Here is a 27,789-nt window from a genome sequence, read left to right on the forward strand (position 1 = left end):
CTGTCAGAATACAGCAGAATATAGAGATTGGAGAGTTGGGCAGAGAAATGGCAGATGGAGTTCAATCCAAGCAAATGCAAGGTGATGCATTTTGGAAGATCCAATTCAACAGTGAACTATATGGGAATACTGCGTCCAGTTCTGGTCGCCACATTACCAGAAAGATGTGGATGCTTTGGAGAAGGTGCAGAGGCGGTTCACCAGGATGTTGCCTGGTATGGAGGGCACTAGCTATGAAGAGAGGTCGAGTAGATTAGGATTATTTTCATTAGAAAGACAGAGGTTAAGGGGGGACCCTCATGGAGGTCTACAAAATCACAGGGTGGATAGCAAGAAGCTTTTTTCCCCAGAGCAGGGGACTCAATTACTAGGTGTCATGAGTTCAAGGAGAGGGGAAATGTTTAAGGGAGATACGTGTGGAAAATTCTTTAGAGGATGGTGGGTGCCTAGAACACTGCCAGCAGAGGTGGTAGAGGCAGGCACAATAGCATAATTTAAGATCTATCAAGACAGATACATGGGCAGGGAGCAGAGGGATACAGGTCCTTAGAAAATAGGCGAGTTTTAGATAGAGGATCTGGATTGGCGTAGACTTGGCGTATCAAAGGGCCTGTTCCTGTGCTGTAATTTCTTTGTTCTTGGAGTGAAATAAGTGCGATTTTACGTCCCCCTCCAAGTCATGAGCTAATTGTTACAAATAGATTAGCAATAGAAAAAAGTTACCACCAGCACTTACTGCACTTTCATTCAGCAAGTCATTTATGGTGCACAAGACACGAGTTAATAATATTCACAGTACTTTTGCATCTTTGAAACTTTACCTGGAAAAGTTAATGCGGCTCAAAGCAGGCGGTCAAACAGGAGTCAATGTCTGGCAACAATACATCTGCAATACAAGATAATTAAGGAACCACGGTCAAAAATGTCTGGGAAACAGTGGGTACAAAAGAACATCTGAAACAAATACAACATCTTGCACCAAACAAAATAGCATTCGGTAAGAACATCCAACACGGCACACGTGTTATTAACTCAAATCTAAAAAAGGTATTAACACTGTTTTCCATGAATATGTTGCTGAATCAGATACATCAATAAAACTGAGCAGCGACCGTCAATGGAAATAAAGTTTAATCTGGGCGCCTGCTTTGACCACATGAGCTACAGGATTAGCTCCACGTGGCTTCGATCAGGGCCTGCCTTTCGAAAGGTCTCCACAGGAAAGCCATCCACATCACTAAAGGCTAAACAACACAGAGAATAACTTACATCCTCCACCGGTAGCACATCCTTCTCCCGGTAACAGAGTCTAAAACTCGATCAGGGCGTTGTCCATAAAACAGGATATCCACCCCGTTAGATGGATGAATTGGGGGGGGGGGGGGGGGGGGAGTAATTGCCCCGAACAAACTACATCGAGAACAAAAACGACTCAAGTAACATCTGAGAAAAGCATTGAGGGCAATTTTAAGGCGTTAGTAGAAGTATAAAATAACGGATTGTGCTCGATTGCATCTTGCAGCCACCCCATCAACACGACGTCGGACAGGAATGAGAGGCCGCATAGCCGGCGCGCCGGCCTTTTATAGGCTGGCAGCGCCTCACGCCGATTGGTCATTTGATAACATCTGACACTATCGTCCTACTGCGCCTGCGCCTTGTTCTGCCGCTCTGCATTATGGGGGTAAATGTAGTAGTCCATCCGTCTTTTCAACCTCGCATCAAACGCAGTTATAAAAAAAAAAGCAATCCACAAGTTAGCAGAACCTTCCTTCCTTCTCCAAACTTCATCGGCAGCTGGCCGTCTCCGTTCCTTCCCCGCCACCGAGTCTGTCAATGGACAACTCGTCCCAGAGTGCTTTGCGGAGTGGGCGGGTCAAGGTGCACTGCGGGCCGCCCGCCCCCCGCCCCTATTCCGGGCAGGCTAACAGTTCACCAACAGCCTGAGGCTTCACCCGAGCTGCCATGTTCCGGGCGCTCTCCATCACTGACTGGCTGGGAGGGGGCAACAAGGCCCAACATGCTGCTTCCGAGGAGAGGCAGCTGCTGACACCCGGGGTGGAGGATTTGGAGGCGCCGCACGGGGGAGTGAGCGAAGGAGCGGGAGCGGTTCCGGAACAGGCTAAAGGGATGGGAAGTGAGTGAGTGACAGACACAACAACCCCCCCCCCCCCCGCAGACACAACAACCCCCCCCCCCCCCCCCGCAGACACAACAACCCCCCCCCCGCAGACACAACAACCCCCCCCCCCGCAGACACACCACCCCCCCCCCCGCAGACACAACAACCCCCCCACCCCGCAGACACAACAACCCCCCCCCCCGCAGACACAACAACCCCCCCACCCCGCAGTCACAAACCCCCCATTCTGCATTCTCAACCCCCCCACCCCGCAGACACAACAGGCCCCCCCCTCGCAGTCACAACCTCCCCCCCCCACCCCGCAGTCTCAACCCCCCCCCCCCCGCAGTCTCAACCCCCCCCACCCCGCAGTCTCAACCCCCCCCACCCCGCAGTCTCAACCCCCCCACCCCGCAGTCACAATCCCCCCCACCCCGCAGTCACAATCCCCCCCACCCCGCAGACACAATCCCCCCACCCCGCATACACAATCGGCCCCCCCCCGCAGTCACAACCCCCCCACCCCGCAGTCACACCCCCCCCACCCCGCAGTCACAACCCCCCCACCCCGCAGTCACAACCCCCCCACCCCGCAGTCACAACCCCCCCACCCCGCAGTCACAACCCCCCCACCCCGCAGTCTCAACCCCCCCACCCCGCAGTCTCAACCCCCCCACCCCGCAGTCTCAACCCCCCCCACCCCGCAGTCTCAACCCCCCCCACCCCGCAGTCTCAACCCCCCCCACCCCGCAGTCTCAACCCCCCCCACCCCGCAGACACAATAGGCCCCCCCCCTCGCGTCACAACCCCCCCACCCCGCAGACACGTACCACCCCCCCACCCTGCAGACACATCATGCCTCCCCACCCCGCAGAAACAACACCCCCCCTTCCCCCAGCCCGCAAATACACCATCCCCCCACCCCGCATACACAACATCCCCCACATCCTGCAGACATCCGCCTCACCCACCCCCACCACCCCATCCCATCCCGCAGACACAAGACTTCCCCGGAGTACTTTGCGGGGTGGGGGTCAGGGTGCACCACGTGGCATAATGAAAGACCCCTCCCACCCGGCTTACTCACTCTTCCAACTACTTCCATCGGGCAGTAGATACAGAAGTCTGAGAACACGCATGAACAGACTCAAAAACAGCTTCTTCCTCGCTGTTACCTCCTAAACGACCTTCTTATGGACTGACCTCATTAACACTACACCCCTGTATGCTTCGCCCGATGCCGGTGTTATCTAGTTACATTGTGTGCCTTGTGTTGCCCTCCTGTGTATTTTCTTTTATTTTCTTTTTTTTTAATGATCTGTTGAACTGCTTACAGAAATATACTTGTCACTGTACCTCAATACACGTGACAATAAACAAAATCCATCCAATCCAAATCCAATCCCCTCACCCCGCAGAGACAACATACCCCCCCACCCCGCAGACACACCACCCTCCAACCCGCAGACACAACACCCTACCCACCTCGCAGACACAACATACCCCCCCCGCAGGCACAACATCCTGTACCCCGCACCGCAGACACAACACATCCCCACCCCGCAGACAGAACACCCCCGCCCACACAGCAGACACACCACCCCTCTAGCCCACAGACACAACACCCCCACGCAGGCACAACACCCCCACGCAGACACAATGTCCCCCCCCCCGCAGACACAATGTCCCCCCCCCGCAGACACAATGTCCCCCCCCCGCAGACACAATGTCCCCCCCCCCGCAGACACAATGTCCCCCCCCCCGCAGACACAATGTCCCCCCCCCCCGCAGACACAATGTCCCCCCCCCGCAGACACAATGTCCCCCCCCCGCAGACACAATGTCCCCCCCCCGCAGACACAATGCCCCCCCCCGCAGACACAATGTCCCCCCCCCGCAGACACAATGTCCCCCCCCGCAGACACAATGTCCCCCCCCCCGCAGACACAACGTCCCGCCCCTGCAGACACAACACCGCCCCGTCGACACAACATCCCCCCCCACCCCGCAAACACAACACACCACCCACCCCGCAGACACAACATCCCGCCCACCCCGCAGACACAACATCCCGCCCCTGCAGACACAACATCCCGCCCCTGCAGACGCAACACCGCCCCTGCAGACGCAACACCGCCCCTGCAGACGCAACACCGCCCCTGCAGACGCAACACCGCCCCTGCAGACGCAACACCGCCCTGCAGACGCAACACCGCCCCTGCAGACGCAACACCGCCCCTGCAGACGCAACACCGCCCCTGCAGACGCAACACCGCCCCTGCAGACGCAACACCGCCCCTGCAGACGCAACACCGCCTCTGCAGACGCAACACCGCCCCTGCAGACGCAACACCGCCCCTGCAGACGCAACACCGCCCCTGCAGACGCAAGACCGCCCCTGCAGACGCAAGACCGCCCCTGCAGACGCAAGACCGCCCCTGCAGACGCAAGACCGCCCCTGCAGACGCAAGACCGCCCCCGCAGGCGCAACACCGCCCCCGCAGGCGCAACACCGCCCCCGCAGGCGCAACACCGCCCCCGCAGGCGCAACACCGCCCCCCGCAGGCGCAACACCGCCCCCGCAGGCGCAACACCGCCCCCGCAGGCGCAACACCGCCCCCCGCAGACACAATGTCCCCCCCCCCGCAGACACAATGTCCCCCCCCCCGCAGACACAATGTCCCCCCCCCCGCAGACACAATGTCCCCCCCCCGCAGACACAATGTCCCCCCCCCGCAGACACAACGTCCCGCCCCTGCAGACACAACACCGCCCCCGTCGACACAACATCCCCCCTACCCCGCAGACACAACATCCCCCCCCACCCCGCAAACACAACACACCACCCACCCCGCAGACACAACATCCCGCCCACCCCGCAGACACAACATCCCGCCCCTGCAGACGCAACATCCCGCCCCTGCAGACGCAACACCGCCCCTGCAGACGCAACACCGCCCCTGCAGACGCAACACCGCCCCTGCAGACGCAACACCGCCCCTGCAGACGCAACACCGCCCCTGCAGACGCAACACCGCCCCTGCAGACGCAACACCGCCCCTGCAGACGCAACACCGCCCCTGCAGACGCAACACCGCCCCTGCAGACGCAACACCGCCCCTGCAGACGCAACACCGCCCCTGCAGACGCAACACCGCCCCTGCAGACGCAACACCGCCCCTGCAGACGCAACACCGCCCCTGCAGACGCAACACCGCCCCTGCAGACGCAACACCGCCCCTGCAGACGCAACACCGCCCCTGCAGACGCAACACCGCCCCTGCAGACGCAACACCGCCCCTGCAGACGCAACACCGCCCCTGCAGACGCAACCCCGCCCCTGCAGACGCAAGACCGCCCCTGCAGACGCAAGACCGCCCCTGCAGACGCAAGACCGCAGGCGCAACACCGCCCCCGCAGGCGCAACACCGCCCCCGCAGGCGCAACACCGCCCCCCGCAGGCGCAACACCGCCCCCCGCAGGCGCAACACCGCAGCCCCCCACCCTGCAGACACAACAGCCCCCCACCCTGCAGACACAACACCCCCCCCACCCTGCAGACACAACACCCCCCCCACCCTGCAGACACAACACCCCCCCCCCACCCTGCAGACACAACACCCCCCCCCACCCTGCAGACACAACACCCCCCCCCCACCCTGCAGACACAACCCCCCCCCACCCTGCAGACCCAACACCCCCGCAGCCTGCAAACACAACATCCCCCCCCCATCCCGCAAACACAACATCCCCCCCCCCATCCCGGAGACATCCCACCCCACCCCATCCCGGAGACATCCCACCCCACCCCATCTGGCAGAGACAAGACCTCCCTGGAGTACTTTGTGTGTTGGGGGTCAGGGTGCATCGTGGCCCGCGGGGCATGATCAAAGACCCCTGCCACCCGGCTTACTCACTCTTCCAACTTCTTCCATCGGGCAGAAGAGTCTGAGAACACACACGAACAGACTCAAAAACAGCTTCTTCCCCACTGTTACCAGACTCCTAAACGACCCTCTTATGCACTGACCTCATTAACAATACACCCCTGTATGATTCACCCGATGCTGGTGTTATCTAGTTACATTGTGTACCTTGTGTTGCCCTACTATGTATTTTCTTTTATTTCCTTTTATTTTCATGTATTTAATGATCTGTTGAGCTGCTCGCTGAAAAATACTTTTCACTGTAACTCGGCACACATGACTATAAACAAATTCCATCTAATCCTAATCCAATCCCCGCAGAGACAACATATCCCCCACCCCGCAGACACAACACCCCCCCAACCCCATAGACACAACGACCCCCCCACCCCGCAGACACGACCCCCCCACCCCGCAGACACGACCCCCCCACCCCGCAGACACGACCCCCCCACCCCGCAGACACGACCCCCCCACCCCGCAGACACGACCCCCCCACCCCGCAGACACGACCCCCCCCACCCCGCAGACACGACCCCCCCACCCCGCAGACACGACCCCCCCCACCCCGCAGACACGACCCCCCCACCCCGCAGACACGACCCCCCACCCCGCAGACACGACCCCCCCCACCCCGCAGACACTACCCCCCCCCCCCGCAGGCACTACCCCCCCCACCCCCGCAACCGACCCCCCACCCCGCAGACACGACCCCCCCACCCCGCGACACGACCCCCCCACCCCGCAGACACGACCCCCCCACCCCGCCAACGACCCCCCCACCCCGCATACACGACCCCCCCACCCCGAACACGACCCCCCACCCCGCAGACACGACCCCCCCACCCCGCAGACACGACCCCCCCACCCCGCAGACACGACCCCCCCACCCCGCAGACACGACCCCCCCACCCCTCAGACACGACCCCCCCACCCCGCAGACACGACCCCCCACCCCGCAGAACACGACCCCCCCACCCGCAGACACGACCCCCCCACCCCGCAGACACGACCCCCCCACCGCAGACACTACCCCCCCACCCCAGACACGACCCCCCCCCCCTCAGACACGACCCCCCCACCCCAGACACGACCCCCCCACCCCGCAGACACGACCCCCCCACCCCGCAGACCGACCCCCCCACCCCGCAGACACGACCCCCCCACCCCCGCAGACACGACCCCCCCACCCCGCAGACACGACCCCCCCCACCCCGCAGACACGACCCCCCCCACCCCGCAGACCGACCCCCCCACCCCGCAGACACGACCCCCCACCCCGCAGACGACCCACCCCCACCCCGCAGACACGACCCCCCCCACCCCGCAGACACGACCCCCCCACCCCGCAGACACGACCCCCCCCCCCCCGCAGACACGCCCCCCCCCACCCCGCAGACACGACCCCCCCCCCCACACCCGCAGACACGACCCCCCCACCCCCAGACACGACCCCCCCACCCCGCATGACACGACCCCCCCACCCGCAGACACGACCCCCCCACCCCGCAGACACGACCCCCCACCCCGCAGACACGACCCCCCCAACCCCGCAGACACGACCCCCCCACCCCCGCAGACACGACCCCCCCCAACCCCGCAGACACGACCCCCCCACCCCGCAGACCACGCCCACCACCCCCGCAGACACTGACCCCCCCACCCCGCAGACACGACCCCCCCACCCCGCATACACACCCCCCCCCCCCACCCCGCAGACACGACCCCCCCCCCCCGCAGACACGACCCCCCCACCCCGCAGACACGACCCCCCCACCCCGCAACACGACCCCCCCCCCCGCAGACACGACCCCCCCACCCCGCATACACACCCACCCAACCGCAGACACGACCCCCCCACCCGCAGACACGACCCCCCACCCCGCAGACACGACCCCCACCCGCAGACACGACCCCCCCACCCGCAGACACGACCCCCCCCCCCCACCCCGCAGACACGACCCCCCCCCCCCGCAGACACGCCCCCCCCCCCCCCCGCAGACACGACCCCCCCACCCCGCAGACACGACCCCCCCACCCCGCAGACACGACCCCCCCACCCCGCAGACACGACCCCCCCCCCCGCAGACACGACCCCCCACCCCGCAGAACGACCCACCCCTCAGACGACCCCCCCACCCCGCAGACACGACCCCCCACCCCGCAGACACCTACCCCCCCACCACCGCAGACAACGACCCCCCCACCCGCATACACGACCCCCCACCCCGCAGACACGACCCCCCCACCCCGCAGACCCGACCCCCCCACCCCGCAGGACACGACCCACCCACCCCGCAGTACACGACCCCCCCACCCCGCAGACACGACCCCCCCACCCCGCAGACACGACCCCCCCACCCCGCAGAACGACCCCCCCACCCCGCAGACACGACCCCCCCACCCCGCAGACACGACCCCCCCACCCCGCAGACACGACCCCCCACCCCGCAGACACGACCCCCCCACCCCGCAGACACGACCCCCCACCCCGCAGACACGACCCCCCACGCCGCAGACACGACCCCCCCACCCCGCAGCACGACCCCCCCACCCCGCAGACACGACCCCCCCACCCCGCAGACACGACCCCCCCACCCCCGCAGACACGACCCCCCCACCCCGCAGACACGACCCCCCCACCCCGCAGACACGACCCCCCACCCCGCAGACACGACCCCCCCACCCCGCAGAACCGACCCCCCCCACCCCGCAGACACGACCCCCCCACCCCGCAGACACGACCCCCCACCCCGCAGACACGACCCCCCCACCCGCAGACACGACCCCCCCACCCCGCAGACACGTTCCCCCCCCCACCCCGCAGACACGTTCCCCCCCCCACCCCGCAGACACGACCCCCCCCCCCACCCCGCAGACACGACCCCCCCCCCACCCCGCAGGCACGACCCCCCCCACCCGCAGGCACGACCCCCCCCACCCCGCAGACACGACCCCCCCACCCCGCAGACACAAGACCCCCTTCCACCCGCAGACACGACCCCCCCACCCCGCAGACACGACCCCCCCACCCCGCAGACACGACCCCCCCACCCCGCAGACACGTTCCCCCCCCCCCCCGCAGACACGTTCCCCCCCCCCCCCCCCCGCAGACACGACCCCCCCCCCACCCCGCAGACACGACCCCCCCCCCACCCCGCAGGCACGACCCCCCCCCACCCCGCAGGCACGACCCCCCCCACCCCGCAGACACGACCCCCCCACCCCGCAGACACAAGACCCCCTTCCACCCCGCAAGCACAACAGTCCCCCCCCACCCCGCAGACACAAGACCCCCTTCCCCCCCGCAAGCACAACAGTCTCCCCCCCCCACCCCGCAGACACAAGACCCCCCACCCCGCAGACACAAGACCCCCCACCCCGCAGACACAAGACCCCCTCCCACCCCGCAAGCACAACAGTCCCTCCCCCAACCCCGCAGACACAATATCCCCCCCCCCCTCCACTCTGCAGACTCACAGATAAACACCACTCTCCTCCACGCACACCGTCCCCAGGCACATGTAAACACCGTCCCCAGGCGCATGTAAACAGCCTCCCCAGGCGCATGTAAACAGCCTCCCCAGGCACATGTAAACACCCTCCCCAGGCACATGTAAACAGCCTCCCCAGGCACATGTAAACAGCCTCCCCAGGCACATGTAAACAGCCTCCCCAGGCACATGTAAACAGCCTCCACAGGCACATGTAAACAGCCTCCCCAGGCACATGTAAACAGCCTCCCCAGGCACATGTAAACAGCCTCCCCAGGCACATGTAAACAGCCTCCCCAGGCACATGTAAACAGCCTCCCCAGGCACATGTAAACACCCTCCCCAGGCACATGTAAACACCCTCCCCAGGCACACGCAGACATAAATAATGACCTTTATTATTGTCATAAGTAGGCTTACATTAAACACTGCAATGAAGTTACTGTGAAAAGCCCCTTGTCTCAACACACCTGCGCCTATTCGGGTACACAGAGGGAGAATTGAGAATGCCCAATTCACCTAACAAGCACGTCTTTCAAGACTTGTTGGAGGAAACCGAAGCACCAGGAGGAAACCCACGCAGACACAGGGAGAACGTGCAGACTCCACACAGACAGTGACCCAAGTGAGAATCGAACCCGGGTCGCTGGCGCTGTGAAGCAACAGTGCTAACCACTGTGCTACCGTGCCGCCCTACATTACCTATTTAACCTACATCAACAACCCTCCACCCACACACACGCAGACATAAACAACCCCCCACATGCACGCACACATAATACCCATAACCCAGCCATAAACATCAGAGACAAACTCTACATACAAAACCAATATATATATATATAATCATTTGTAACATTCTTTGTCAAACTTAAACCAATGTATTAAACTAATAAACATCATCAGTGGCTTATTTAATCTCTTAACAGGTCTGACCTCTTAAACCAAATACCCCATCACTGCAGCTGAAATTTAATTTAGAAACACTTTATTAAAAGAAAGCTACCTGTTGCGGAGCAGACTCGAGGGGCCAAATGGCCTGCTTCTGCTCCTCTGTCTTATGATTTATTTTGTCTTGCAAAGGCAAGGGGGTTGTGTCTAGACCCAGAATGATTACAACACAGGAGGAGGCCATTCAGCTCCTCGTGTCCATGCTGGTCCCTGCACAAACAATTCACCTAGTCCCTTTTCCTCTCCTGGTAGCCTTGCACATTCAAGTGTCTTACCAAATCCCCTAGTTGACCCTGCATCCACCATATTATCATTCCAGATCACAACGATTCGTCACAATGGAAACATTTTTTTTCTCATGCTGTTGTTCTTTTGCCAATCACCCCATGTCTGTGCCCTCTGGTTCTAGACCCTCCTGACGTTGGGATCAGTTTCTCTGAATTTGTTGTCTAGACCCCTCATTATTTTCTATTAAATCCCCTCTCACCCTTTTATTCTCCAAGGAGAACAACCCCAGTTTCTCCAAACAGTCCATGTACCGAAGTGTTTCATCCCTGGAACAATATTGGTAAATCTTCTGCATGCTTTCCGTGGCCTTCACATCCTTCCTAGAATCATAGAATCCCTACAATGCAGAAGGCAACCATCAAGTCTGTACCGACCCTTGGAAAGAGCACCCACCCTATCCCAGCAACTCAACCTTTTGGACACTAGGGGACAATTTAACGTGCACATCTTTGGACTGTGGGATGAAACCCTCGCAGACACGGGGAGAACGTACAAACTCCACTCAGTCAAGGCTGGAATCGAACGCTGGTCCCTGGCGCTGTGAGGCAACAGTGCTACCTGAGCAGAGAGATGGAGCCTCAGTTTAATGTCTCATTTGCGAGACAGCGCCTCCAACAGTGCAGTACTTCCCCAGTGCTGTACTGGAGTCTTAACCTTCATTTTTATGCTCACATTGCAAGGCGTTTTCCACTGCTCCATTCTCCTGGCATCTACTGGCCTCCCCAAGAAGACCCCAGCCAGGTGCCGTTCAGTACTGGTCCACACAAATGTGGACCAGGCACCTTAGGGCTGAGTGGTCAGGGACAGGGTTGGGTGGTAACCTGGCTCTCTTCCTGGCAATGCCAATTGTCAGGGGCAAGGCCTGAGGAGGACCATGCCAATGAAAGGAGGAATGATTACCAAGAAGGGTGGGGGAGAGAGGTGGGTATGAAAAGGCCTCTGGAGGTGGTGAAGGCTGGGAGTCCTGAAAGGGGGCGTGGGAAGGCCTGAAAAGTGGGGCGGAGCGGGCACGGGAGCCCTCACTTGGGGGGAATAATGCCCATGTGTGTGGGAGGTGGCATTTCCTGTGGATGAGGGTTGTGGAGACCCTCAAGCTCACCTGGCGATCGGGGCAGCCTTTCAAAGTAATGTTCTGACCAATGAGTTCAGCTTCCCAATGATGGGAAAAATTCGAAGTGTGGACAAGCCTGGGGAGAAACTCCCCAGGGCCCAAAAAAGTGACTAAGTGTAGTTAGGTAGTGGTGGGAACTCCTGACAGAGCTGGGGAGAAATTCCCAGCCCAGTCCGCCTGAAATGGCACTTCGAAACTTTTCCATTAGATCACGCCCTACATCTCCTTTACCTCAGTATCTATATCTGAATACCCTTCTGCAGTGTTGCATGACTTTTTCCACTGTTACAAATGTATAAATGTAAGTTGGTGTTTTCTTTAAGTTTCCTCAGCACTGCAATCCCTTTGCATTGACTGTCTCTCACAAACATTCCATTATAAAGCAATGTCAATCATAAGGCAGACTGCAAGTGTCACTTAAGTGACACTCTGTCACTGATTATGGATTAAAGTGTGACCTGCTTTCTCAGCAGTCACTTATTAACTGGTTTTGCAATCTGTGTCAGTCCTAATGTTTCCCTGCAGTGACAGCTCTGCCATTTAGAATGTTATTCATGAAGAAAAGATGAAGGATGATTCCAGTCCGATAATAGCTTATGAAACCTAAGATTGAGATTGCATGTATATAGCTGTCAGATGAGGAGATCATAAAATGCTGGAAGCACTCGGTATATGTGGTGAGAACAGGCAAGTTAATGTTTCAGATGCAAAACCTCCTGGTTTCTAAATCTATATATGCTATATATAATATGGAAAAGCCCACATATGCAACACCACAGGAAATATAAGGTCAGGTGTATCCTGCAAATTAATTCAAATTTGATGGTATGGGAAAGTGGGACTAAGGTTTGCAGATGTAATTTACTCTCCATTTAAAAGTTATAGATTATGTCTTATTTTTATAGGTTCCCATGATAAATTCCTTGTTCCATATTTTTATAATGGAAACGGCTTGTGCAAACTTATGCTGTAATTGCATTCAACTGTTAGTGGTACAGAACCTCCTGTGGAAGGAGTTGTGGTTATACTGTGACAAGTTTACATAGGCAGTTTCAATTACAAATATGCACCTCGGATTAATAATTGGGATAACTGTTAGGAAATGTGAGATTTTCCATGCTTGGATGAAACTAAATATAGTTATGATATGGTGAACTTATTTAGGACATTAATGTTAAAGAGAAACAGAAAAATGTTCAATAATATCAGCAAATCTGTAGAAGCAGAAAAGCCTTGTGCACTCTTGGTTAATGCTTTTGGGAAGACAAAAGAAATATTTTAGGGAAAGATTGTACACCAACAAAATGAAACATTTGGTCGATAGCACAAGTGGCTAGCACTGTGGCTTCACAGCACCAGGACCCAGGTTTGATTCCCCGCTGGGTCACTGTCTGTGCGGAGTCTGCACGTTCTCCTGGTGTGGGTTTCCTCCGGGTGCTCCAGTTTCCTCCCACAGTCCAAAGACATACAGGTTAGGTGGATTGGCCATGCTAAATTGCCCTTGGTGTCCAAAAAGGTTAGGAGGGGTTATTGGGTTACGGGGATAGGGTGGAAGTGAGGGCTTAAGTGGGTCGATGCAGACTCGATGGGCCGAATGGCATCCTTCTGCACTGTATGCTCTATATTCTGTATAACTTCATCTATGAAATTGTGTCTGGGTTTTGTGCCTCATTGCTATTAGTATATTTATTTCATGAAACTGCTGCAAGCCATTTATTTATGTTATGCCTGCCAAATCTATAAAAATAAGAGTTTAAAAATAAAAGTTTTGTCAAACATAATTGTGTCTTATTTATATGTATCTTTTAATTAATTGCAGGTTACCTACGGGATGTTGCTACGTCTGCTACAAAGAAAGTATCGAACACAATGCGAGAAACTGCGCAAACAATAAAGAAATCTGTAGAGGAACATAAAATAGACAATCTTCTTGATATGGTTTGAACAGCTGCACTTTTGCAAGAAATTACCTGTTAAAACAACTTGAGTGTTAAGTCAGATATTTCACTGAGTGGTAAAGATAGTGCGCTGGTTCCCTATTTATTTTACCAGCTCAGAAATGTTCATTTGGTAAAATCAGTAGTGGTGATGGGATAGCATTGATAACCTAAGGGTTTGATTTAGTTTGCATACAATTTGTCTCTTAAAATAATGTGCCCAATTAGCACAGCTGCCTCACGGCGCTGAGGTCCCAGGTTCGATCCCGGCTCTGGTTCACTGTCCGTGTGGAGTTTGCACATTCTCCCCGTGTCTGCGTGGGTTTCGCCCCCACAACCCAAAAAAAAAATGTGCAGAGTAGGTGGATTGGTCACACTAAATTGCCCCTTAATTGGAAAAATAATTGGCTAATCTAAATTTATAAAAAAAAATAAAAAAAATAATGTGCCCAGAAATCAAATGCAGGTGCACTATAAATAACATTTGGAGGAGATAACATTATTGACTGTTTGATTTTGATTTGCCAGTCATAGAGTCATAGTCATCAAGGCACAAAAGGAGAACTGCAAGAGAACTTTCAGCTCATCTTGTATATGCCACAATGACACTCTTTACTGGAGTCATGACCTATAACATCTGGGCATGAACTGAATACTTGTAGGCTAGATGATGTCTTCTCGCCCTTTCAGTTTGTGCTGCTCTTTTGGCCTAACAGTTGGCAATTTTTTAAAAATTCATTTACAGGATGTGGGCGTCGGTGGTTATGCCAGCATTTATTGCCCATCCCTAGTTGCCTTTCAGAAGGTGGTTGCCTTCTTGAACCGCTGCAGGTACACTCACTGTACTGTAGGGAGTTCCAGGATTTTTCCCCAGTGACAGTGAAGGAGCGGCAATATATTTCCAAGTCAGGGTGGCAAGTGACTTGGAGGGGAACTTTCGGGTGGTGGGGTTCCCAGGTATCTACTGCTCTTGTCCTTCCAGTTGGTAGTTTGGAAGAAGCTGTCTCAGGAATCTTGGGGAGTTACTGCAGTGCTTCTTGTAGATGGTACACATGGCTGCCACTGTTCGTCGATGGTGGAGGGTTTGAATGTTTTGTGGAAGGAGGAGCAATCAAACGAGCTGCTTTTTCCTGGATAGTGTCAAGCTTCCTGAGTGTGTAGTCTCCTGGCATTATACTATAAAAAGTAGTCTCCAGGCAAGTGAAGAGAATTCCATTACACTCCTGACTTGTGGCTTGTAGCTGGTGGACAGGCTTTGGGAGGTTCAGGAGGTGAGTTACTCACCATAGGATTCCTAGCCTTTGACCTTCCCTGGTAGCCACAATACTAATATGGATAGTCCATTTCAGTTTCTGATCAATGGTAACCCCAGGATGTTGATAGTGGGGAATTCAGTGATGATAATGCCATTGAATGTCAAGGGGCAATGGTTAGATCCTCTCATGTAGGAGATGGTCGAGTGAAACTTGCCACTTATCAGCCCAAGCATGGATATTGTGTCGCTGCATTTGGACATGGAGGACAGAGGAGTCGCGAATGGCGCTGAACATTGTGCCGTCATCTGCAAAACCTTCCACATCTGACTTTGTGATGGAAGGGAGATCATTGATGAAGCAGCTGAAGATGGTTGGGCTTAGAACACTACTCTGAGGAACTCCTGCAGTGATGTCCTGGAGCTGAGATAATTGACCTCCAACCACCAAAACCATCTTCCTTTGTCCCAGGTATGACTCCAGCCAGTGGAGAGTTTTCCCCCGATTCCAATTAACGCCAGTTTAGCTAGGGCTATTACAACTAATGCAGCTGCAAATAGTCAAGTTTGTCAAATACTTATGGCCATTGATGTTCAGCATTACAAAATTTGTATAGCATTTACAGTCATTTAGTACACTGCAAAATCACGCCCTGTAGACTGAGGTTTCAGGCTCTTGTGAACACCACTGCTCAGAACTGCCATGATGTGTATGTCGGTGACAAATTTTACTGTGACAGAAAAATTGTAAAATATGAAAACAACATTTGTCTAAGATTCATCATTTGTGTATAGGGACGTTGTATAGGGACATTACAGTGTGATATTTCTGCAGTACGCCTGAACTGCTAAGGACTGAAATATATTTATTATTGTGCAGTAATGACACAGTTTTCCACAAACTAACCTAGATTTCTAGTGATAAATCGTAGCAAAAGAGCCAGGGCTCTGTCCCACTGAATTTTCCTTTTTATTTCATAGCCGCTCCTAATTGAATGGCTATATAACTACAGTATTTAAAATGCAGGGGTTTGCCAACTATTCTTCGCACATAATGCAAATTTTTGGCACTTTCATACTGTAATGAGGATAGAGTATTTGGAAACAATGGGGAGGTGACAAATAATTTTTTTTTAAAGTTTATTGCTGGACTCCTAGGCAAACAGTACCTATGCCGATGAATCTGTAGAGAGCGATTGTGCAGTAGAGGGTGCTCTTGTTACAGTTACCTCCATATAAGGACTGTTGTAATATTAATAGGATTGTGAAAATGCTTTATTAAAACCAAAATTATAAATCAAATCGGCGACTTTCCATTTTTTTAATAAACTGTCTAGTTCATAGAATCCAATTGGCCCATCGAGTCTGCACCGATCCATGTCCTGCCCTATCCCTGCAACCCCATAACCTAACTTTCACATCCCTGGACACTAAAGGGAAATTTAGCATGGCCAATCCACCTACCCCGTACATCTTTGGACTATGGGAGGAAACTGGAGCACCCAGAGGCAAACTGCGCAGGCACGAGGAGAACGTACAAACTCCACACAGACAGTAACCCAAGGCCGGGTCTCTGTGAGGCAGCAGTGCTAACCACTGTACCACCGTGCACTGGTCTCTTGTATCCTATACACTCTGTTGGTAGGAGAATTTATAAGTGACTGTTCACAGAATACCTCCAATACAACAATGAACAAGCAGCTTTAAGGTACCTGCTGGGCATGACACTTCTCAGAATGCACCAAGCAGAGTAAGGAATTTAGTTCACATGAGTCTACTTCAGAGCTTTAACAATGCTTTAAACCCCCCCCCCCCCCCCCCCCCCCCCCCCCCCCCCCCCCCCCCCCCCCCCCAACAACACTGCTCAGAACTGTCCTTGGGATGAGGAGTCAACTTTTACTTCAGTAACCCACTCTCGGCTCCATTTAAAATTTGTTGCCCAGCTGATTGAATGATGCATTTGATTCCCTTGACCATCGCATGTTGTTCCCTGCATTCTCTGTGAAAGTATTTCTCACATTTGCTTTTGCAAATCACGTCAAATCTATAACCTCTCATTCTTGATGCTTTTACAAGTGGGAACAGTTTCTCCCTATCTACTCTGTCCGACCTCATGATTTTGAACATGCCTATAAAATCTCCTCTCAGCATTCTTCCCTTCAAAGAGAGCAGTCCAAAATATCTTTAATCTATCCTCATAACTGAAGAATAATCCAGAGGGGAATTGACAAATTGGATGCTGTGGGAGAGACTAGAACTAGGGTACATAGTTTAAAATAAACGTCTCTCCCATTTAAGACGGATATGAGGAGTGAACTTTCTCTGGGGGTGGTTGATCTGTGAAATTCTCTTCCCTAGAGAGCGCCGGAGGCAGAGCCATTGAATATTTTTAAGGCAGAGTTGGATAGATTCTTGATTAGCAGTGGAAGTATGGGGGTAGACAGAAAAGTAGAGGTGAGGCCCCTATCAGATCAACAATGATCTTACTGAATGGGCAGGCTTAAGAGGCCAAATGGCTTACTGCTGCTCCTAATTCATATGTTCATATATACATAGGCATTCCAATGTTTTTGTGAAGCACAACAATACTAGAAACAACTTATTCAGTATCAGGCGAGGAGACCTGCAAACCAAAAGTTTAGACATGAGGAATAAAAAGAGTAACACTTAAACTTTCAATGCCTTTAAATTGAGGCGGCACGGTGACACAGTTGTTAGCACTGCTGCCTCACAGCTCCAGGAACACGGGTTCAATTCTGGCCTTGGTTGGATTGGCCATGATAAATTGCCCTTGGTGTCTAAAAAGGTTAGGTGGGGTTACTGGGTGACGGAGATAGGGTGGAGGTGTGGGCTTAAGTAGGGTGCTCTTTCCAAGGTCCGATGCAGGCTCGATGGGCCAAATGGCCTCATTCTGCACTGTAAAATGCTATGATTCTATGAACCCAAAGATGTGTGCAGTGTAGGTGGAATGGCCACGCTAAATTTCCCTTTAATTGGAGAAAAAAAGTTTTAGAGGTCATTTTAGCTGGGCCCAATCCTATTCACATAAGCATTTTCCATCAGGATTACTGGAAGCATTAAGGAAAGAAAAACTGATCTGATGCTTTAGTTTCTCTTCATTCGATGGCATTACTGAGGTCAGTAATACTCCCTTGTTTGAAATTGGCTTACTCACTTTGAACGAGAGTTTGATCTTGGGTCTGCCCTGCCTGTGGGCTTTTGCACTCATCACTCAATGCTTTTACCTATTGAGCTATTGAGGTTGATTTCAACTGGGAATGGGCAAGAAGGGTGCATGAGGAGGAAAACCTTGGCTGGGGTTGTAGTATTTGTTCTGAATCATTTTAACTCCCAAGCAACATTTAAATACTCCTAGTTTGAATTTACTGTAGTCTCTTGACCCAATCCACAACCCCGACTATGGTTTGGCTGTCAAGGGTTGCCCTGGTGCAGACTTCCCAAATTCCACATTTAACATCCACCTATGTGCCAATGGGCTAATTAGGCCGCAACTTGCAGGTTTAAATCAGGCCCCATCTGCCTGCAATAGGAGCCTCAGACAACTTTAAGGTACCCGAACGGTATTTGGGCTAGTATGTGGATGTGGCGATTTTAACACTCGGGAAGTTTAAAATCAGCTTATTTAAGGACATCTAAATTATCAATATTTACCAAGCAATGCTTTTTTTTTGCATTTTATTGGTATGTTTTAAGCCCATCAATGCATTTGTTGCAATAGAATAAAAGTGATTTTTAATCAGCTTAATACTTTTCATCTTTTGTAACTTATAGACAATTATTGGAAATTTCAAAAAGGAACAAGAAAAATTTGTAAAAGAAAAGAAATTGAAGAAGTCAGGTACTATATTTCAATAAATGGCCCATATTTGTGTACAAATATTATTAAAATACCATCCAATGACTCTCTTTCAATACTGGTTATGTGTTTATTGTACTTTAAAAAATAGTGAAGTGGTCCACCATCGCCTCTTACAATTTGTGCCATCTGCTCCCACTGTTGTAAACCTCATTTTCTTTTAGGAGTTAAATCTGTCTCTCCCTAATTTCACATAAAGCAAACCCTCCATAGACCTCAATGGATAGCGTTGCAAGCTATGGTTTAAACCTTAGAGACAAGTACAACTTAACAAAAAGACTGTAAAGGTATTGCAGTATGAACAAAGAGCTTGAAATTTAAAGAGTGCTTTTTACAGAATGTACCAAAGTACTCAACAAACAATTGATGTACTTTTAAAAGTGTAGACACAAGTGTTACGTAGGCAAACTGTGACAGCCACTTTGTGCAGTGTTGGCCAGGACAGTAAAGGATCTCTCCTGCTCTTCATTCACTTGGTACCTTCTTCAAGGACAACACGATAGCACAGTAGTTAGCATAGTTGCTTCACAGCTCTAGGGTCCCAGGTTCGATTCCCGGCACTGTCTGTGCGGAGTCTGCACGTTCTCCCCGTGTCCGTGTGGGTTTCCTCCCACAGTCCAAAGATGTGCAGGTTAGGTGGATTGTCTATGCTAAATTGCCCTTAGTGTTCAAAAAAGGTTAGTTGAGGTTACGGGGATAGGTGGAGGTGTGGGCTTGGATAGAGTGCTCTTTCCAAGGGCCGGTGCAGACTCGATGGACTGAATGGTCTCCTTCTGCACTGTAAATTCTTTGATATCTTTACTATGATAACCTTTGAAAATTGGCCATTCATCATCAATGGTTCAAAATTTAATTTTGTGGATTATTTCACAATGCAACTTTACTCTCTGCCAATTCTCTCTTGAATTTGTACCTGCAGATTTTCTTCACGCATTTCTAAATAGCAATCCAAGCAGGAAACTTGACCTCCCAATTTCACATGTATGCTGACGACACCCAACTCTACTTCTGTCAACTCCTCCACTGTTGCCAATCAATTAGATTCCATATTCGAAATCTGGATAAGCAGAACTTTTCTCCAATGAAAAATTGGGATGACTGAAGCTACTGTTTTCGGGGCCCGCTCCAAACTTTGTTTCCTAACTACCGTGGAAACAGTCTGAGATTAAGCAAGTCTGTTCACAACCTTGGTGTCACATTTGATCCCAAGATGAGCTTCCGGCCTCCTATCGCCTGTTTCCATCTCCATAAAATGGCTCAACTTTGCCCCATCATCCACCGCTGAAACCCTCATTCATGCCTTTGTTACCTCTTGGCTCGACTATTTCAATGTACTCTTTGCTGTTCTCGCAATTCTACCCTCCGTAGGCTTTAGGTGATCCAACATTTAACTTGCAGCAAATCCCATTCCCTTATCATCCCTGTGCTTGATGATCTACATTGGCTCTTGGCAAAACGACAATTATCACCCATGTTTTCATGGCCTCACCCTTCCTTACCTGTGTAATCTCCTCCAGACCCATGACCCTCCAAGATATCTACCCTGCTGTAGTTATGGCCTCCAATGTATTCTGAATTTCAGTAGCTCCACCATTGTTGGTTGAGCCTTCAGTTGCCTGGACGCCAAGTTCTGGAATTACCTCCTTACACCTCTGCCTCTCTGCCTCACTTTCCTTATTTAAGATACCCCATAAAACCAACCTCTTTTGACCAAGTTATTGGTCATCTCTGGAATTACCTCCTTGCATCTCTACCACACTTTCCTCATTCAAGACACCCGTAAAACCTATCTCTTTGACCAAGATTTTGGTCATCTGACCTGATATCTTATGTGGCTTAGTATAATGTTTTGTTTTACAATGCTGCAAAGCTGGATGTTCCCACTGTAAAGATTCTGCGATTGCGTTAAAGGGGCTATTTAAATAAAGTTATTGTGGTTAAACTCCTTGCTCTGTTGCATTGATTGAGCCATCGAAAAGGATGACGCTGTGCGAAGCTTATGAAAGATGTGCCTTGTTTTACATTTTTTTAAATAAATTTTTAGAGCACCCAATTCTTTTTATTCCAATTAATGGGCAATTTAGCATGGCCCTTCAACCTACCCTGCATATCTTTTTGGGTTGTGTGAGTGAGACTCACAAAGAACACGGGGAGAATGTGCAAACTCCATATGGACAGTGACTCGGGGTCGGAATCGAATTCGGGTCCGTGGCACCACGAGGCAGCAGTGCTAACCACTTTGGTTTTACATTCCTTTAAAAGTGGGCCATAAATTAAATGTGAAATGATTATCTTTTGATGTGATAAAATGTATTTGCATAATGTAAAATTAATTTAGTTCAATTGCCAGTCATTTTATCAGGGCCTTGTGCTTTTTTATTAACTAAGATTTTCACATTTTCTCCTTTTCTGAATGTGGTGATTGTTACTGGATTAAAATTTATGTCTGAGTGGTGATAAGCCATTTGACCACGTGGGGCATCGTAGATGACCCCAATTCTGCTCTCGTCGACACAGGTGTACATTCTGACCTGGGAGAGGGTCACAGGTTGGCAGTTGCGAGTAGGATTCCTGGCTCCTATTCTGCTATAGTAAAGAAAGCCAAGACTAATTGTAGCTACTCAACTTGCAACCTTGCTGCAAAACACTTCCTCAGTATAGTATAGGTATGTCCAAACTACAACTCAGATTCTACACCAGTTCAGCCCTTAAAACCCAATGCTACTTAGGTGTCGATGGTAGCACCTTTGCCTCTGTGTTTGAGGGTCATGGGTTCAAGCCTCACAGCGGAGGTTTGAACACACATCCTGGACTGACATTTCAGTGCAGTCCTGAGGGAGTGCTGTGCTGTCAGAGATGCCATCTTTTGGGTGAGGCATTAAACCAGCTCATTTATCTCGTTGTTTGTGGAACCATGCTGTACACAAATCAGCTGCTACATTTCCCTATACTGGAGTTGTGACTACACTTCAGAAACTTACACCATTGGCTATGAAATTCTTTGAGACATCATGAACAGACTATGTAAATATAGCCCTTTGTTCATTTCTTTTTGCTGGATTGTCTTTTTGAATTGTATGTAGCTTAAGGCTAAATCAGATCACTGAGATACTTAATACAAAGATGAGAGTTAAACACCATTCTCCTAGCATATCTCATTTAGTGGGCTGATAAAAGCAAGAAAAAGGGCAGCACAGTGGCATAGTGGGTTAGCCTTACTGTCTCACGGCGCCGAGGTCCCAGGTTCGATCCTGGCTCTGGGTCACTGTCCGTGTGGAGTTTGCACATTCTCCCCGTATTTGCGTGGGTTTCGCCCCCACAACCCAAAGATGTGCAGGATTGGTGGATCCCTTAATTGGAAAAATAAATTGGGCACTCTAAATTTATAAAACAAAATAAAAGCAAGAAAACTGCTTCTTAATTGCCATATTTGTTTTATTTCCAGATTCAGCACTTCCACCATGGGCCGGCTATAATGATGAGGAGACTGTAAGGCAGCAAATTCTCTCTCTCTCTGCAGTAAGTTGCTTCCTAAGGTCACTTTGATCTCTTTCCCCCAAGTTGACTTATTATGAGATGGTGATGTACAGGCCACTGGACTATTAGTCCTGAAGTTCAGGCTCAGGGACACATGTTCAAATCCCACCATGGCAGCTGGTGGAATTTAATATTCAATTAATAAAATCTGGAAGTGAAAGCTAGTCCCTGACTATTAGTGACCATGACAATTGCCATCAATTATTGTTAAAACCTATCTGTGGGAAGGAAATCTGCTGTCCTTCCCTGGTCTGGCCTGGATATGTCTGCAGAACCACTGCAATGTGATTGACTCTTAACTGCCCTCTGAAATGGCCTAGCAAGCCAGTTGGTTCAAAGGCAATCAGGGTTGGGCAATAAATGCTTGCCCATGCATTGACACTCACGCTGAGGAATACATTTTTTAAAAATGCATTTAAAGAGTTGAATCCTCATTGTAAGCACTACAGCACCTTCAAGAGCAGAAGGAGCCAGAAGGCTGACACACAGAGGAATAGGACAGGATACTCTGCAAACAGAAAAATTCCATTTGGCCCTCTGCCTCCTTTTAGTTGCTCTGTGTTACCACACCCTCAGCATATCCCTCTATTTCCAAAAGGTATCTTGACCCCCACATATACTATCTGCTTCAGGCTTTTATACTGATATTTCTTTCCATATGTCTATTAACCGTCAAATGAAACCAGTTTACCCTAATTCACAATTCCAAAATTCTAAGCACAGTGCGTGAATAGTTTTATTTCTTTAAAAAAAAGTCCTCATCATTTAAATTTTTGTTGTTGTCCCTAACTGCCCTATTTAAAGGGCTATAATATTTTTGCTGAATGTGAGGCTGAGTACTGCATAGTGCTCAGAGAGACGTTGATATAGTGGTACTATTTAACCAGAGGCTCAAGCTAATGCTCTGGGGGCAGAGGTTCATATTGCAGCTGCTGGGATTTACATTCAATTAATAAATTTGAAATTGAAAACTAGTCTCAGTAATGGTGCCCATGAAACTATCATCGATTGTTTTAGAAATCCATCTGGTTCGCTGACGTTCTTTGGTGGAGGAAATCTGCCCTCCGAACCCAATCTGGCCCTACATGTGACTCCAAACACACAGTAATTTTGATGACTCTTAACTGCCCTCTGCAATGGCCTAGAAAACCACTCAGTTCAAGGGCAGTTAGAGATGGCTTGCCAGCGACATCCACATCCTATGAAAGAATAAAGAATGGTGCACTGCAAATGGTCATGCAACCAGTGCTTTATACGGTTACACTATCACCTCATGACTTGTGCTAAGGTTTGAGCACACCCCCTACCTGCTCAACCACCTTACGAAACACAATCCTAGACCGTGTAGAGTAGCTGCTTATTCTGAGTGACCAGCATCCTTCAGAAGACCTCTCCAGCACAACAATCAATCTAAGACATATACCACTGCTGTGCAACTATTACAGTTTTGCCAGTATTAATGCATGCTCCTGGAAATGGTGTCTAAGCAAAATGTATAACACAATCATTGTATAAATCAGTATTCTGGAGAAATAAACACATAACTCTCACTTTCAAGATAGTAATTTTTCTGGCTTCAGCACTAATATTAGTTTAGGTTTTCCAGTTTTAATGCCATTAAGTAGCACTTTCACTTTGGTTGGCACTGTGTTACTGTTGGCATCACAATTAGCAAGCCTGGGCCATTGTTTATGCTTAAGAAAATGTATCGTTTCCGCTCGTTTGATCTTGAACTTTCAGCATGTTCTTGTATGCTGAGTTGCAAAAAAAAAGCTAATGACATTTTTGAAGTTTGTGCAATTATTTTGTCCTTCGCAGACCTGATTAATTAGATATTGTGTTACTTCAGATTCACTCAGGCCTTAAACATTGAACGTTACATTCTCATTCTAAAGGTAGCATTCAGTGTTTTTGTCTTTGACATAGTGAATATATTTAATAATTGACCAGATGTTCATTTGGGCTACTCTATATAATAACTTTAAAATAACTTAATCACCAAAGTCAATTTTCATTAAACTAACTTCAGTGAAAACTGGAAGAGATGTGAAGAATATATGGGTAAATAAAGCTATACACGTTTAAACTTTACGCTTGTAGGTTATGTAGTTTGTGTGGATACGCAATATACATTTATTGGGTGGGAGAAAGGCTATAATCTTTTTGTATTTCAAAGGTAATATTCTAGTATTATCCAGTCACTTGCATTCTAAGCATTACTGTGTGGCGAGGAGCTAAGTATTGAATTCAATCAAATAAAATCCAGACCCCTAAGAATTTGTTTTTCTCGGAACAACGTTTTGTTTTTCTAGGAACGACGAAACTTTATTCGGGATCCTCCTGCTGGTGTACAGTTTAATTTTGATTTTGACACTATAGCACCTGTTGCCATTGTGATGCTTCAGGAAGATGAGCTGCTCAGCAAAATGCGTTTTGAACTAGTGCCAAAACTGTAAGTCAACACAAATATCAGTACTTTCTTTCCATTTACGAAGAAACATCTTTCCCAATGAATATTTGTACAGATAGATCACTTTAGGTTGTAAATTATCTTTGTACAAGGCTGTATGCTCAGCCATCAAATAAATATTTAAAAATTTAAAGTAAGTAATTCTATGCTCCGTTTGTTTTTAGCTTGGAGCAAGTTCACTTTTTCCCAGCAGCAATGATAGTAAATTGTACTGACTTACATCAATGTAATTTTGTAGTCTTAAACATTGCAAATGCTAGTAACACAATAATACATTGTTTTATAAATGCAAACAACAGGGGCAGCATGTGGCGTAGTGGTTAGCACTGGGACTACGGCGCTGAGGACCTGGGTTCGAAACCTAGCCCTGGGTCACTGTCCGTGTGGAGTTTGCACATTCTCCCCATTCTGCGTGGGTTTCACCCCTACAACCCAAAGATGTGCTGGTTCGGTGGATTGGCCATGGTAAATTGCCCCTTAATTGGAAAAGAAAAATAATTGGCTACTCTAAATTTATATTAAAATAAATAAATGCAAACAACTGCAGATGCTGGAATCTGAAACAAGAACCAAGATGCTGGAAAAATTCATCTGCTCCAGCAGCATCTGTAAGGAGAGAAACAGAGTTAACCTTTCGAGTTAATCTTTTCAGAACCCAAGGGAGGGAAAACTCGTTGGAGCAGTGTTTTTCCAACTTTTTTTCTGGGGACCCATTTTTGCCAACTGGCCAACCTTCGGGACCCAGCCTGGCAGAACTTTGCGTCCCAAGCCAGCTGGCCTTCGTGACCTACGATGGCCGGCCTTCGCGACCCGCACCGGCCGGCCTTCGCGGGCCGAAGAGGTCGGCCGGCGTGGGCCGCGTAGGTGGGTCGCGATGGCCTACCGGCGTGGGTCGCGAAGGCCGGCCGGCGTGGGTCGCGAAGGCCGGCCAGCGTGGGTCGCGAAGGCCGGCCAGCGTGGGATGCGAAGTTCTGCCAGGCTGGGTCCCGAAGGTTGGCCAGTTGGCAAAAATGGGTCCCCAGAAAAAAAGTTGGAAAAACACTGCTCCAACGAGTTTCGCGACCCACGCCGGCCGACCTCTGCGGCCCGCGCCGGCCGACCTCTGCGGCCCGCGCCGGCCGACCTCTGCGGCCCGCGCCGGCCGACCTCTGCGGCTCGCGCCGGCCGACCTCCGCGGCCCACCATTGACAAAAATGGAGAAAATGGTTTTGGGTCCCTTTGGCCCCAATGGCCCCTTTAGACCTTATATAAAAAAAAAAATGCGGCCGTATTATGCATGCGTCACCGATCATCGGGCACGCATGTGAAGTGCGGCCAAAAAAAATTTCATATGTTCATGGCCATTTTGAAGGCCACTCGCAGCCGGCATTATTAAAAACTGGCTGTTGCACGCGGATTTGCGCGATCGGGAGCGCCACAACAGACTGCTCCGTGTCCCTCCCGACACCCACCCGCGGAGGCGCCCCCGAGTTTGACAAGCCTTTGTTAGAGCTCTAGAAACTTTAAGAACAAAAGGCAGATGGTCTAGTGTGGGAGGGGTGGGGTTTGCATTGAGGCAGTACATCTGTGATATGTTTTTTAAAAAGAGTTTAAAATGGAAGAGAAAGGTCATAATCTCAAGTTGACAAACTCAAAGTTGAATCCATTAGTAAATTGTTTTTTGTGTTGCATACAATGTGTCTCCTGACTTGCTACGTACAATACCATTGATGTTAGTTCATATATAAATGCAGAAAAGATTATAAAAGAAATATTTAAAGCATTAATGATTTGCATGTATGTAGCACCTTTTGATAACCTCAGGACACTTTTCAAAATGCTTTACAGCCAATGAAGTCTTTAAAGAAAGTGGAGAGGTTTGCTCTAGAGGAGAAGAGCTGTAATGCTTGAATTTAGAGCCTCGGTAGCTGATGTACCTTCAGCTGTCCAGGCATCAAGTTCTGAAATTTCTTCCTCGCTACCTCTCTCTCCTACTTTAAGATGTTCCATAAAGCATACTTTTTGACCAAGCTTTTGGTCATCTGTTCAAATGTCTTTCAAAGTGGCTGGGCATCAAATTCTCTTTGATAATGCTCCTATGCGTTGAGACATTTTACAATGTAAAAGGTGCTACATAAATGCAAGTTCTTGCTGTACATTCAATTTGTTGCTTTTGTACAATTGTATATACAGTATCATTGCAGACTGACTAATTAATCGATTTTATCAGGGCAACAAGGTGGATTAATTTGATAGTTTAACCAACAATTACTTTTATCAAGTATATAGTTTTCGCAAAAATAAAAGATTAATGAATCATCAGCCTAATCTTACACTACATAATTTTATCTTTGGCTTGTGCCCATGCTGTTGATTCTATCTCTGCACTTCACCTCCCCCCAGCCACTGTCCCGTGGCCTTCCCCATCCTATCTCTGTAACCTTATCAACTCTGCAATTCCCTTGTGAAATTTTACCCCACCTCTCCTTCACTGTTAGTAACTGTGCTTTCAGCCACTTATGCTCCATGTTGTGATGTTTCCTCCTTGAAGCAGTTACCCCATTCGTTTAGACCCTCCGAAAGCCGCCCTCTTACAGCAAAAGAAAATAAATACTCTATTTAAGGCATATTGAGTCCCATATTTGTTGTCCAACTTTATTGATCTCTTATATTGTTGAGGAGATTGGCTGTTGATGTTTCCAGTGAGTGGTGATAGAAATATTTTTGCACAGTAGCAGATACTCGCGCAGAAAACATGACTGTGTACATCAACGTGTCAACAATTTTTCCATTGATTCATGAGTTCATTGCCATGCAGATGATTATATCACATACTGAATGGTTC

General features: G+C 50.4%; 1 protein-coding gene, 1 long non-coding RNA gene and 1 other non-coding gene across 14 annotated transcripts in view; 1 reads left to right on the top strand and 2 right to left on the bottom strand.

Moving 5' to 3' along the window:
- The window catches only part of LOC119965225, a 29,980-nt gene extending 28,404 nt beyond the window's left edge, over positions 1–1,576 (bottom strand). For 3 of the 8 annotated variants that reach the window (XR_005460466.1, XR_005460464.1, XR_005460467.1), the window contains exons 1-2: positions 1,270–1,576; positions 822–886 (exon numbers count right to left, since the gene is read on the bottom strand). This is a non-coding gene — a long non-coding RNA (uncharacterized LOC119965225). The remainder of the gene's footprint in view (positions 1–821; positions 887–1,269) is intronic. The other 5 variants (XR_005460475.1, XR_005460474.1, XR_005460470.1 and 2 more) reach the window with 2 other exon arrangements.
- On the bottom strand, positions 1,055–1,200 carry LOC119978727. Its single transcript, XR_005463557.1, has one exon. It is a non-coding gene; the product is annotated as a small nucleolar RNA SNORA16B/SNORA16A family (small nucleolar RNA).
- Positions 1,577–1,707: 131 nt separating the features above from the next.
- LOC119965163 (synapse-associated protein 1-like) overlaps positions 1,708–27,789 on the top strand; it is a 37,986-nt gene continuing 11,904 nt past the window's right edge. The window contains exons 1-6 of one of the 5 annotated variants that reach the window (XM_038795575.1): positions 2,003–2,137; positions 12,399–12,579; positions 13,712–13,830; positions 18,874–18,940; positions 22,404–22,477; positions 24,808–24,947. In XM_038795575.1, coding sequence (XP_038651503.1) covers positions 13,762–13,830; positions 18,874–18,940; positions 22,404–22,477; positions 24,808–24,947 — 350 coding nt within the window. In that variant the 5' untranslated portion in view covers positions 2,003–2,137; positions 12,399–12,579; positions 13,712–13,761. Of the gene's footprint in view, positions 2,142–12,086; positions 12,194–12,398; positions 12,580–13,711; positions 13,831–18,873; positions 18,941–22,403; positions 22,478–24,807; positions 24,948–27,789 lie in introns of those variants that run through there. The other 4 variants (XM_038795538.1, XM_038795547.1, XM_038795567.1 and 1 more) reach the window with 4 other exon arrangements.

Source organism: Scyliorhinus canicula, chromosome 1, assembly GCF_902713615.1.
Source record: "Scyliorhinus canicula chromosome 1, sScyCan1.1, whole genome shotgun sequence".
Taxonomy (NCBI): domain Eukaryota; kingdom Metazoa; phylum Chordata; class Chondrichthyes; order Carcharhiniformes; family Scyliorhinidae; genus Scyliorhinus; species Scyliorhinus canicula.